The sequence below is a fragment of the Typha latifolia genome, chromosome 9 (assembly GCF_019914945.1).
Source record: "Typha latifolia isolate L0001 chromosome 9, TyphaL0001v2, whole genome shotgun sequence".
NCBI classification, from domain to species: Eukaryota; Viridiplantae; Streptophyta; class Magnoliopsida; order Poales; family Typhaceae; genus Typha; species Typha latifolia.
Genome location: NC_133094.1, coordinates 7,613,563 through 7,628,181, shown reverse-complemented (window position 1 = coordinate 7,628,181; position 14,619 = coordinate 7,613,563). Strand labels below are relative to the sequence as shown.

Below are 14,619 nucleotides of genomic sequence, written 5' to 3'. Positions count from 1 at the left end.
AGTCCACAATGATATTATATCCTTGCACCCGTATACCGACCCCGCGACACAAGCCCTCCGCCTAAAACTTCGTGCCATCTCTAATAGCAATGTCAAACCCTGCGGTTGGTTCGGCATCCAAGCCCAATCTCCTCACTAACATCTCATTTAGAAAGTTGTGTACTCCCCGAATCGATAAGGATGTGCACACAATGCTTTCTAACGAGTCCGTCTACCCGCAATGTCCTTGGCGCGAAAGTACCTGAATATGCATGCATCGATGCTTCAGCTTGGATATCTTCTTCCACGCCCTCCTCCACGACCTCTTCTGAACACTCTCCATCACCAACAATCTCATCCTCAAATATCTGAATGAATTATCTCAGACGGGGGTCCTCTTCGAGACCGTTGATGAGCATCATACTCTCGATCGGTTTGGAGCACCGATGACCGTGGGTGAAACATTCGTCGTATCGAAAACAAAGCCCCTTCGCTCTTCGCTCCTCTACCTAAGCATGTGTAAGAGTTCAAACGGGGGGTCTTGTGCTTCCTCTAACATCGGAAGAATGTCTCAAAGGTGGTCGTGCTTTAGTACTAGCAGCGGTTGTCTTTGACCCCGCAGAATTTTCAGCCGGTGATTAGGCACAAACCGCCCATCTCAGTTGCCCCAATTTGCTTTTGCTACCATCTTGAGAGCCTTATGTTTTTGCTTCATCCTCACGGCCAAAGTATTGCGCCACTTGAAACACCCAATCTGTCGGATCACTGTCTTGGAATTTTGGAAAGTCTGAGCATGCGGTTCTCTCATGGATAACATTGTCGGGTTCGTGAAAGATCCTTGGTTCGGGTCTGAACCTATGTGTTTGTCGATCTCCTTCTCTGAATCCTCGAGCACGTCCATCACCATCTCCAAAGGGATCAACTTCATCCTCAAAGTGTCAATCTTCTTCATCGACGAAGCGCACCGGTGCCGCACGCCTCGGGTTCCACCGCCGCTGGTCTTGGGTTTTGTATCGGAGGTGGGGGATGATATGTAGGCATAGGTAAAAGAGGATCATTGACATTAACATGTTGTACTTGGACCTGTGGGGTATCGGTTTGGGGTGGTCCCATACCTTGAGGCACTGATCTTCGTCGAGGAGATAACGAAGCCGATCGGTTCATTATCATTCTGCATTGCGTCCACCCTATGCAGCAATGTTTGGAACATGCTCTTAAGTTCATCCGCCAAGTCCATGTTCACACCCATGGACTTTGGTTGACTCAGTCCTACCGTGGCCGCCTGGCTCTGATACCAATTGTTACGAACAAACTTGATCCGATTCGTAGCGGTTTCGCATGGGATTTGGGATCCGCGGGGGGAGGCACGGATTTCTAAGTATAGGATGGAGGTGATAATGGAGTGGAGGCCGAGTAGTTGATGGAGGGGGCTCGGCAATTGATGATGGTGGTGGTGGTTTACGGATGCGGATGCGATAGATGGTTGAAGGCTGTGATTGGCCTACAACTGTGGTAAAAACTGTACGGAAGGTAAAGACAATTAAGATAAAGAGACGAAGGGGGAGAAGTTGGCCTGCCCTACAGGACTAGAGGGATCGGCGGTAGAGGGAGATTAGAAGCTAGATGAGACCGTGCCAATTGAAGAGGTGGCGCTAGTTGGTGAAGAGGTAGGAGGGAGATGTAGAGGCCTCAGCCTAGTTGAGAGAGATGCCAGGGCAAAAGCCAATTAATCTTTCATTCTAAACATGCCTAAGATACAAGCCATAAGACCCTATTTATATAGATTAAATCAAAAAATCTAAAACAAATTTAACTAGACCAGTTTTTTTTTATATTCTCGGATTAACCCTTCGTTTTTTCGTACATAGATTTCACATCTGGAGAAGTCATAAATACCAAACTTGTAGATCTGGAGGTTGGTGATATTATCCAACTAATTTGATATTATTCGGATATCTGTATAATATTCTGCAAATATTTTCCTGAAACTGCGCAGAGCTGGATTTAGCTAATTAAATAAAATCTTAACATACTAAGACTTTGACTAAACAATATAAGAATAATAAATAAGATAACTAGACTTGATCTATCAAGCTCAATGTCTTTCGAGGTGATCTGATCTAGTTCGAATCACATCATTCCACCATGTTTCCGTTCACCTTGTCCTCAAGGTGAGACGTAGTTCCCGTCTATGAAAAGATGTCTCTTTAGTAACCTCAAAATTGCTTTCATGATGTTTTGGTATGGTCTTTCTTGTGGTCAGCATCTAGTCCGAGGAAGACATGCTCTGACACTAATTGTTAGGCTACAGAACGATCCCTTCAAAATCTGGATTGATTGTAGGAAGCAGTCCGCGCAACCGAGGAAAAATATTTATCAAATATTCTCCCGTAGTCAAAAAATTACGAAACCAAATTGGATCGATCCGTAACTTCTTGATCTACGATTTTTTTATTTATGCCCATCATAGATTCGAACTGCAACTGGGACGAAAATATGATATAGTGCGGATGATGATGGTGGTGACGGGTGGAGTAGATGTTAGGGTTATGGATGATAATAGAGATTAGGGTGGATAGTTGATATAGTTAAGGGATAAAGACGAAGAGGAAGAAGTGGTCGAGATTCTAAGAAAAACATAGGACTCAACAGACGAGGGAGATTAGAAGTTAGGAGAGACATTGCCAACGATAGAGGTAGTAGGTTGGTGAAAAGGGAGGAGGGAGATTAGGGTAGAGAGACTAGAGAGAAGATAAAGAGACAAGAAACCAATATTCTAGTAGCATAATGATTTTGGCTGCCATCCACATCTTTATAGAGGCTAACTAACAAGCCAAAATAACAATTATTAACCCTAATTCTATTGGACTCCCGCCGAGAGCGATCGAACGCACCTGATCGCGTTCGAACGCACAAAAGACATTCACTATCGATGTGAACTTGATGCAGATGTTCGAACGTGCCCGACCGCGTTTGAACGCACATTTCACGTTCTCTATTTTTGTGAACTTGATGCAGGCGTTTGCAAAGACGTTCGAATGCGCCCCTTTCCGCGTTCGAACGCGACTTACAAAAAATTTATTTTAATAAAAATAAATAATTAATGCAATAAGAAAAGACTCTAACAATGTGTATTAGGGAGATTAATCTTTGTTGGTGTGATGAAAATTAAATGCATCTCATTCCCTTCTATTAGACTCCACATGTCCAATATCTGAAATATTTGGAGATAAGCGGTGGGTGGTGTCCAGCTAGACACATTTTTAGGGATAAGTGATGGTCCAACTTGTGTTTAGACTCCACTGCCATTATAGCAGCTAGCATACATTTTTAGACTCCATCACTGCCATTATAGCAGCAGGAGAAGGAAGGCAATGAGAGAGGGATGTCTGCTCCACGCATGGTCCTAACCTCCACGCCATCGTCGCTCCAGGAATTGACCTTTATGCCATTGCTGCTGCACAAGCCCAAGCTCCACGACGGTCGCATGAGCTCGTCCTCAATGGTGCCGCACAAGCTTGAGATCATTGCTCGCCATCCACTGTTAGGAGAGGGAAGAGCTCGTGAGGGAGGGTTTGAGAGAGGTTGCTAGTCGCCGTCTTTGTTGCCGCTGGCCGTGGAGGGGATTTCTTTTTTAGGGTTTTGCTATCGATTGAGAGAACAACGAGTGAGAGAGAACAACTAAGCAAGTTAGTTTTTTAAACCTGATCTGCTTAGAAAATCTGACCCACTTTGATTCACATCATCATATGGTGGTCCACAGCATAAGCCCGCCGAGCACTTTTTAGCACCTAGGCAGTCTTAAAACAGGGCTAGCTTATCAACACCGGATTTTCTTAGCCTAGTATAAGGTGCCTAAATCAAGACTAAAAAATAGGGCTAGCTTATCAAGTTTGAAGCTTAATCTCAATCCAAACAAGGTCTTAGAGAATTGTGTTTTTTATTTTTTATAAGGTTAATTACATGAAATATTTTACATTATCTCATAGATCCTCTTATTTATTTTTTGTGACACTTTGATCTGCTTTACTATCTAATATCTCACCCTTCAAAGGGTGTTAATGAAAAATATCAAATGACCGTTTTACCTCAAATTTTCTCTTTCTTTCCTCTAAAGTATGACCAAATAATGCCTAGAGATGCCTAAAATTGATCACGATGGTCATGTGATAGTCAAGTGACATGTTTTAATGAAAAAAGACCAAATGTACAACTAATTGAAGGGGCGTTTCAGAGGTTTTACATAGGTAGGGTGGTCTATGTGCCACAACAAATAAATTAGAGTTTGTGAACATGAACAATAGCTCAGGGAGTCTGTGTAATTATGCATAAATTATATCTAACACTTCTCTTCATTCTAAGCTTGCGATATTTTGATGGGTCTAAAAATTGGACTTGATTTAAATAGGCAGAGGTTTTATATTTTAGATAGCAGATATGGGTAGTGGGATTCAAACTTAGAACCTCTGCTTTGATATCGTGTTACATAATCAGTTGACTAAAGGCTTAAGCTATACGTAACATAGAAAAAATATTATCGTACTTTTAACATGTTAAATTCACCACTATTTTGAAAGCATAAACTATTAAATAATGTACTAACAATACATATCATACTTTTAACCATATTAACTCACCGGCTATTCTCAAAGCTTAAGCTATTAGGTAACAAACTAATAATATATATCCTACTTTTAGCAACTACTTATGACTCAAGTAAATAGTTGATTTATTTTTCAATCAAGATAAAGGTCCACCTTATCTGTGGTAGGTAATGCAGTTGAAAGAAAGTAATCATGCTGGTGATGGATGGTATCATAATTTCTACTTCTATAAGTAGGTTACAATTGCATGTCTAAAATAACAGTTTGAGTAAACCAAGGCATAAAATGAGTTGAAATAGAAGTCATAAAGAGGGAAGTGGTACTGGGACCAATTGCACTATATATGCAAATAGACTTGACTATGTAATGTTCTCTTGAATACTTTTACCTTACAGTTCTTTGCTCTCTGTTGCTATATGTTCTCTGACAATGCCTGCTTGGTTATTTCAGGAGACACCTCTGTACTCTCTCTGGATATCATGACCGAACCATCTTTTCAGTTCATTGGTCAAGGTATGAACTTTATGCTCGATATGTGGAAAGATGCATTTTGCAACATCTACAATTATGTGTTCTCAAACTTTGTTCTTATAATTACACCTCTGTAAATAGTCTCTCAATCAGACTAACCACTTAAGAAAAGAAAATAGGCCAAAACCTAATCAAAACTCTCAAGATTAATTTAACTTAACTAATGAACTGGCTGTCGGGTGTTTGAATGGCCTAAAGGGCATTTGAACGCATCGGAATTTCCCAAGGCAAACCAGACTAGTGTTCAAACTATGGATTTACGTATCGGTTGATACAACTGAATTGACTGATCCTCAATCGGAATCTCCCAAAACGTATCATTTTTTCAAGCAGCTAATACCGATCACAAAACCGATACTTAGAATTTTGGTTCAAACTCCAAGAAGGCCGTCCAAATGCCTATGAGTCTCTCTCAAAAGTTTGTGTTATTAAGCTGTTTGCACACTAGGTTGGGCGAATTGGAAGGCCATTCGAATGCCTGGCCAGGTCTTGAGCTGTTTGCACACCAGAAATCATCTTATTTTCTTAAAATAAAGATAGAAAATGATACAATTTGAAGCGGTTTGATCGTGTTCAATCTGTATTTAAATCAAGAACCACCAACAACCCCTACTATCATTCCCCTCTCTTGAAGACGAACCTTATCCTCAAGGTTGATATATAGAAATTGCTGCTTCAAGTCTTCAAAATTCTCCTAGGTAGCATCCTCTACTGACAATACTTCTTACAAGACTATCCTACACAACATAATGATGTTTGATCTAACGAAAATTCTGGATCACTTTGGGCTCCAAAACAATCTCCCCATTGTTAGCAATTTGGGTAGATAGGGCATATTGGGCTCGTCCACACAGTTCTGCCTTTTCAGCTGAGACATATTAAACAATAGATAAATGCGTGATCCCTCTGGAATATGAAGATCATTTGCTACTAGTCTAATTCGTATAATAATTTCAAATGACTCATAAAAATGAGCAAATAATTTGTTGTTTGCCCGCCACTTCTTGCAATACTATTACAACTTGAGGTATACCTAGTTCCCCATCTGAAATTCTAATTCCCAATGATGCTTGTCTTGTTGAACTTTCATTCCATTACTAGCAATCACCAAGTTGTCCTTCAGAAACTGTAGGATCATCACGGCTTCTCAATTCCTGATCAACCAACACCACCCTGTATTCATAGCAATGCACAATTGATGATCGATAGGATTTATCAAAACTTGGCCCAAGATAGCCACTTCGCCCATTGCTTCTGACGCATCCTGCAAAACATCGCAAATACATCTCTATAGAGCAATTTAGGATTTTGGTCTGGCCATCGATTTGCGGGAGGCAATACTCATTTTCAACTTAGTCCCTTGCAAGAAAAAATATTCTTGCCAAAAGTTGCTGACAAACATCGAGTCTTTGTTTGAGACAGTTGTCTGCGACACTCAATGTAATAAGACCTCCTTAGCAAATGCCTCCACGACCGACTTAACAGAGTATGAGTGTTTTAAGGCCACAAAGTATCCATACTTAAATGGTCGATCAACCACCACAAAAATGATGGAATACCTCATTGAATTAAGTAACCCATCGATAAAATCTATTGAAATATTCTTCCAAACATGATATAGAATTGGCAATGGTTGTAACAACCCTGTAGATCGTTGTGCCTCATACTTGTTTCTTTGGCAAATATCGCAGGCCTGAACATAACAGTGCACATCCACTTGCATCCCTCTTCAAAAGAAATTCTCCACTAGTTGTTTATATGCCCGCAAACACTCCTAAATGTCCCACTATGGCTGTATCGTGGAACTTGTGTAGAAATTCTGCTTCTCATCGAAGTTCAATAGTAATACTAAAGTTCCTTCGAGCCACAGATCTGAGCCCGCTATGGAAACCCATCCAATCGTCTTCCACTTGCACATACCCATTTGCAAAGCTCATCTAGTTGTGAGCTAGTACTTGCTATTGCTTGCATTCTCTCCAACCAAGTAGGACATGACCCAGATATCTTCGCCAGTTTAGCCACCAGCACTACCAAACCTTTTGAAGTCAGGTCTGGCTTCTCCACTAAATCATTTGTTGGCTTAGGAACCATCTTTAGCCGTTGGCGTGATAAAAGCATCAGCCACGTTGTTTTCACATCCCGGCTAATATTTGATCTCAAAATCATATCCCAACAACATGGCCATCCATCATTCTTGATCTTTTGTCAATATTTTCTATCCAAAGAGATGCTTGTGGTTACGGTTGTCTATTTGCACGATAAACCATCGGCCCCATCAAGTAACAACGCTATTTTTCCATTCCCTGGACAACATCCATTAGCTCTTCATATGTGGAACATGCCTTCCCTTGCTCAGACAATGCCTGACTATAGTAGGCAATTGATCGAACCCTCTGTATTTTTACTATTTCGATCCTATCACCTGAAGCATCTACCTTTACTATAAACAGTTGCTCAAAATCCGGAAGAGCCAAGATGGGCGTTGTTATTGTTGCTTTCTTAAGTGCCTCAAATGCTTTTTTCGTCTCTGTTAATCATTGGAACCGATTCTTTTGTATTAATTTAGTCAAGTAATTTAGTTAAGGGCGCTGCTATCCTTCCATAATATTGTACAAACTTGCAATAGTAACCCGTCCACTCCAATATGCATGCAATCTTGTTTGGATTGGTTTTGACTGTCTCAATTGAAATGGTGTGACTTGGATGCTCCACTTCGATATGACCAAATGAACAATTCTTGTTTACAAACAATGTTTGCTCTTGCATAATGACAAAGATGAAACGCAGGTGTTGTACATGCTCCTTGTATGTCCTACAGTAGATAAGAATGCTATCAAAAAATACAAGAGCAAATTTTCAGAGGACCGACCTAAATATATCATTCATGAAAGCTTGGAAAGTAGTCAGTGCATTCGTCAAACCAAATGGCATCATCTACTCGTAATGCTCGTGCATCCGGAACATAGTCTTCAACATATCACGTGCAACCACTACACTCCCAAGACGATATCAGAGCCTTGTACTCCTAGGAGACGAGGAAGCAATAGTCTTGTAGTCTGATCTTTGCATCACGACAAATCTCCTTGCAGTCTAGCCAATTGATACAAAAATGGTGTAGCAGGCACTGACACTAACTTGAAGCCTTCGAATGATTGACTTCACAAAATTATGAATTCTCCTTTTATCAACTAGCACTGACACTAACTTTTTTTCCTAGGATCTTGCAATTCGTAGAGTATGTGGTGTCACACATCTGGATAAAGCATGCAATGTGATCTCCAATGATTCCACTGCATCATCTAGGGTGGCTACTTTGACCATCCTTATTTGCTGTGCCATTAAAGTTTGATTCAGCTACTACCACGAACAATTGTTTTACCTGGCATTGGTATTCGCGAACGAACTTCTCGTCTTAGTTAAAGCATAAACCATTTTCTTATCACTCTCGCATCTGCACATAAGTCAAATGTTGAAAGACGTTACCTAATAGAACTGCGGCATGTACCATGCCAACTAGTCGGCCTCCTATTGGTTATGCCCTAGGTTCCAGCTGGGCGTGATCGATGCTGGGTTTACCATAGTAGTCGGTGTAGGTAAGATCATCGCTTGGCCTTGCGTTCGCCTTCCTCTTGCTAGCTGATCCTCGTGCATACACGCCAAGTTCATGGCATGAGCTATAATCTGAGCTTAAAAGGTTTCACCTTCAGTTGTATATCCTCCTGATTCCTCTGATGAAATAACTCAACAGTCATTGTATTGAAAAGTGGCCACAGGTTGCAAGCAGTTACCTCACCACCTAATGCTTAGGTGAAAGGCCCACCAAGGAGGTCTAGTAATTTTAATATATAAAAAATAAAAAATAGTTCTATATAAAATATATATACTAATATAGCATTTATAAATTTTAATAGTGCAATTCACAACCATAAAATAATTGATTACAAATTTATAATTCACAACTATGTATACATATTTCATTAACATCTTAAGAGTAAATTATCATGATCTGAAATAATATTAATAGTTGGTGGTTTGAAATGCATTAATTGTTGGTGGTTTCCAATATTAACATGAGAGCACATGGCCTCTTTCCCATTAATTAAAGCACAGAGAAAAGAAGAAAAAAAATTGGTGGTTTCCAATGTCAGAGAGAGAAAAGAAGAGGAGGAGATGAGGCGATCCATAGTTTCAACAAAATCATTATTCGGTTACCACCATTATCCGATTGCTGCCAGCACTTGACGCCTTTGCTTGGCATCGATGCTTGCTGCCTCCGCCAGACGCATCAGAGAGGAGCAATTGAGAGAGAGAGGGGGCAACAAAAAGGTTTAGTTTTTTTTTATATATAGTGGGCTAGTGATTAGTTATTATCAAGGTTCCCAGTATTGGGATCGGGATCGGTATCGGCCGTCTATAAAAATGATACGTATCGGCCATCTAGAAAAATGATACGTATTGGCCGTCTAGAAAAATGATACGTATCGGCCGTTCGTATCGAATCGGACTATTTTTTAATTATATAAAATTCTAAATATTATTTAAAAATGTAGAAAAATGCAAAAAAATTACTCACATATGAAGTCTAAAAACTTAAGAAATGTATTAACTCACTCAAAATTTAAAACTTTGATGAATACTGAGCTGGTTCTCGTAAATTTCTATAATCTTTATCATCATAACACCATAAGTCGATAAATATTGATATTTGGGACCTGATGCTCCAAAAAGTGATTCTATCATACTAGTCATATTGTATGGATTTTGTTGTGTGACTTGCGTTTGAGGAGGATAATAATCAGTATTTGGATCTTGTGCCTGAGAATACTAAGGATACTGAGGATAATAATTAGCATATGGATCTTGTGATGGCTCCAAACAATAAATACTCGATGTAACATAATCGTAGCAACCAAAATGCATCTCATGACGACATTACTGATACGTATATATATCCTCAGTTTCTCTGTCTTCACTCCTTATGCCTCTTTGACTTTCCTCAACAAATGTAGATGGAATGATCTCATTATCATATGTATCATTAGGACTATGATTAGTACTAGTAGGTATACTATCTCTCGCTGCTGAATGACTCGTACCAGCATCTGTCCTCGTCGTGGTCTCTCCCAATATTTTATCTAACCATGGGTTATCTCTGTCATCTAATAACCTGTTCTCTATTTCTCTGATCCATGGAGTCAAGGGGTCTTCTTCATCAAAAATATGATTTAAATCAATCAGTTGTTCATTTTCTGCTTTCCATTGTCAATCGGTTGCGTGTTTTTGTGTGAATTAAGGAGAAAGTAGTCCAATTTTTTCACACTATGATTGAGACACAGTTTGACTTAAAATCTTCTTTGCTATTGGCGTCAAATTTGGTGCCTCCTCCCATCCATAGATAGACCACCATTCAGTTGAAGTGTTATGAGATATAGCTGCAACAACTTTAGCAGTACTGAATTGCCCAACTCTCAATCTATATCTCTCAATATGAAATCAGAAATATATTATTAGCTTATTGATTATATTGGAAGTTAAAACTTGAAACAAATAATAAGAAAATTATTTAATTGAATCATAACTCACTTCTTTATCGCACAGGATTTGTTTATGAACATCGGGCTCAAGCTTGCTAATTACCTTTCTAGCCCCCAACAAGACTTCACTATCATTATTGACATTTTTAGAGAATTGAAATCTTGGATTAAGAAAATACATTGTAGAAATTTAAAATTTATAAGCATTCAAATTTTTAAATATTTATAAATAAAAGTAAATTAGTAAATTAAAACTTAAAACTTAAAAGCATGCCTACTAGCAGCGTGTATATCTCTATGTACTTATTTGTTTCATCTACAATTAATCATCTTCCACCACTTCCTATAATTTTGACTCACATTTTTTTTATTGATTCTTTAGCTATGTCCATTAACTCATATAAGAAACCCATCTCAGACTTATCATCATCATTTACAAGTCTTAATACTTTAACAAGAGGCTCAAATACTGCGGTGACAATTGTAATATTATCCCAAAATGCATTTCTAAGTGCCATATTTTTCAAAGTTTTACCTAAAGATTTATTTTTAGGTTTCATATTCTTAATTTTTATAGACCACTCCTGTGATGTAAACATCCGTATAATATCATCCTTATAGCGCATGATGCTCTCCAATGCTAAAAAGTGAGTGGCAAATCTAGTGACCTTGGGTCTGATGATCTCCCTACCACCAGTCATCTGCCTGAGTAAATTAAGAACCCAACTATGGTTATATATAAAATTTGTTAACCTCTGACCTTCACGTATGACCATGTCAATTTCAAGCTCTTTTACAATATCCTCTAACATCATATCAATACAATGTGCAGCACATGGCGTTCAATATAAATGAGGTCTTTTAATTATCAGTAAATTTTTAGCAGTTTTATAATTTGCCCCATTATTAGTAACCACTTGACTACTCTTTTTTTTACCGATTTCTTGTACCACCTCATTCATCAACTGACAAATATAATCTGCAATTTTGAAATGAGCAGTAGCATCCACAGACTTCAAAAATATTGTCCCCATGCCAGAGTACACTAAGAAATTAATTATATTTTTTCTGTTTTGTGTACTCCACCCATCACACATCAGTGTACAACCAAATTCATCCCCATACCGTTTAAATGTTTAAATGTCTCAATATAAGTATGAAGTTCATCTACCTCTACTGATTCTATAGCATCCATCATAGTGTGATAGTAAGGACTATCATCTACGTTGAAAGGAATATGGTTGTAGAAGAAAAACTTTGCATTTTTAATTCGTTTGAGAGCTGTCTTGATGGAAGTCTATATACGACCCATTTTTTTTCTGAAGATATGTATCCATTAGTCTAATATTTTCAGATTTTGTTGTAACTCCAGGAGTCCTATGGGTAGAACTGCTGCCCCCATATTCTCTCTCTCCTCATATATTAACTGATCTAGATCTTTGAAAGTTATCACCAGTGCTTCTTCTCATCTCTTTCTCTTCTCTATGCATATTTCTGCTCTCTTTCATTGCCCTCTTCATCTGTCTCTCCTTCTCATCCTCCTTACTTTGCTCACTGTTATCATCATCAATGTGTACAGGATTATTCATCAATTCTTTACGAACCATTGACTCTCTTTGTTGTGCAGATTATTTATCTTTCTTTTTGGCAATTAAATGAGCCAACATCTGCTTTCTAACTTTCAAGAATACTTGAGTGCAAGCTGCTCCATTTCCTTGTCTTCTAGCTAAATGTTTTTTCAAACGGCTTACACCACCACTTATTTTCTTTCCACACCAGTTGCATTTAACACGTTTTTTATCTTGCCCAATAGTGCTGCAATGTTGCCACCCAATGTCGGTATCATATTTTAACTCTGCAACTAAAAAATATAAACAAAAATTAAAATAAAATATAAAATAATTTAAAATTTATGAGGCATAACTGCATAAGCAGCACCAGGTGCTGCTATCACTGCTGGTGCTACTGTTGCTGCAGTAGGTGCACAGCAGCACTTGCTGTAGGTTGTGCTGCTGTAGGTGCAGGTGCAGCTGCTGCACAATGAAAAAAAAATTAAAAATTGAAAAAAAACTTACCCAAGGTCGTCGGAGATCGAGGTCGTCGAATCTTCGTCGGAGAACGTCGCCGGAGGTCGAGGTCACCGGAGATCTACTCACTACTCGGTCGCTGGTGAGAAAAAGACCCGTGAGAAAGAGAGAAAGAAAGAAAAGAGAGAAAGAAAGAAAAGAGAGAAAGAGAGAAAAAAAGAAAAGAGAGAGAGAAAAGAGAGAGAGGCAAGTGGGGGGTGGGGATATCAATTATTAATGTCCCACGGGTCGGATCCGACCCGTTCCCACCCGTTCCGGTCGGAATCGGCCGATCCCGACCGAAACGGATCGGGTTTCCTCATCTGGACACCCTTAATCACCCTAGCAAGAGCGGCCATCGGTCTCCTCTTCATCCTGGCCAGCATCTTTGGGATGGGAAGCATCTACTCTTTCATCTTCTCTATGTTATTATTTATTTTCTGTTTGGCTTTCCAATGCTCCAGTTATATCCTTGTTGATGAAGAGTCTCTCCAGCACATAGAGATGGTCCTCAACTGATGTTGCCCGTGTCTTTGCCATCCTCCCCAACCTTGTGGCGAATTGAAGAACAAAGTTTCGTCAACTAGCCATAAATGCTCTGATACTAATTGATAGGCCCCCAACGGAACCCTATCAAACAATACCGCAGCATAGAAAGAAAAAAAATTACAAACCTTGCCCGCTGGCTAGACTTGAGAGAAAAGAGAAGAGAAGAAAATACTTTATTGCTTCCAAACTCAAGTAAAATAGCCCATAAATATTCTCTCAATTGGACTAGTCACTTAAATAAAGGAAAACAAGTCAAAACCTAAGCAAACTCTAAAAATAAATTAACTTAACCAGTAAATTAGTTGTTGCGCTTTTGACGGTCTGAAGGGCGTTCGAACGCATCAGGAATTTCCCAGGCGATCTAGACAAATGTTCGAATGCCAAGAAGGCCATTTGAATGCCTGTGATCTTACTCGGGAATTTACGTTAAGCTGTTTGGATGCCAGAATGGGAAAATTGGAAGGCCATTTGAACAGCAGGCATTTGAATGCCTAACCCAAAAAAGACCTGTTTTGCTGTTGAATCCTCCATTCCTCTACTAGCTGCCTCGCATCGCCGCCGTTGATAAGTAAATTGGAATGGAGCGATTAGACCTCCATTCGTATAAAAAATTGCTTACATTGTTATGGTAGTGTGAGATAAATTTATGGTTTTCATCTCAAAGAGCCTATTTTAACTTTTTAACAATAATATAGGGGTTCATTTCTAGCTTGATGATTTGTCATCTGCAGGGTGAGGGTCACTTTTGCAAGTGAAAACTTCTCTATAGTATCAACGTTCTTCAGTTTTCTGGATAATCTTAAGACCATGATCACAACCAATGACAATTATCATTTTCAGTTTGAGCTTCTTCTTGTTTATGACATGTCAATTTCATTCTTTGTACTCAATTGTCATTATCTGAAGCTTCCAGTACAATGTACTAATTACTATTGTTAAATATGTGCATGCCAGGGAGGGTGTAATAGCTAGTGGAGCAGCAGATGATGCAATATGTTTATTTCTTGGGAAGAATGACAATTTGGTACTTGTCCTCTTTTTATTTATTTATAGTAGTTCTGTTTAAACACTAATGTAGTTTGCCATGTCCATGTTGTATCTTTCATTAGGAGATTTTACGAAATTTCAAACCTATACCTTGTAGGGTGTAAATGAGCTGAGCTTGAGCGAGCTAGGCCTAGCTCGGCTTGGCTCTATTCGAGCTGAAAAAGCTCGGCTTGTCTCTAGCTTGATGAGACTTGAGCTCAGCTCAACAGCTTGATGTGTTTAATGGGCTTATCGGGATGAAGCCTGATATACATAATAAAACAAATTTTGAAAGCCAAACAATTGAAAAATATGAATCCTAAAAGATAA

At 39.0% G+C, this 14,619-nt stretch overlaps 1 protein-coding gene across 2 annotated transcripts in view; it reads left to right on the top strand.

The window, feature by feature from the left end:
- Positions 1-14,619, top strand: part of LOC140795143 (protein CIA1) — a 46,901-nt gene that overhangs the window by 19,102 nt on the left and 13,180 nt on the right. For both annotated transcript variants that reach the window (XM_073147545.1, XM_073147546.1), the window contains exons 7-8: positions 5,034-5,096; positions 14,218-14,287. In XM_073147545.1, the coding sequence (XP_073003646.1) occupies positions 5,034-5,096; positions 14,218-14,287 (133 nt within the window). The remainder of the gene's footprint in view (positions 1-5,033; positions 5,097-14,217; positions 14,288-14,619) is intronic.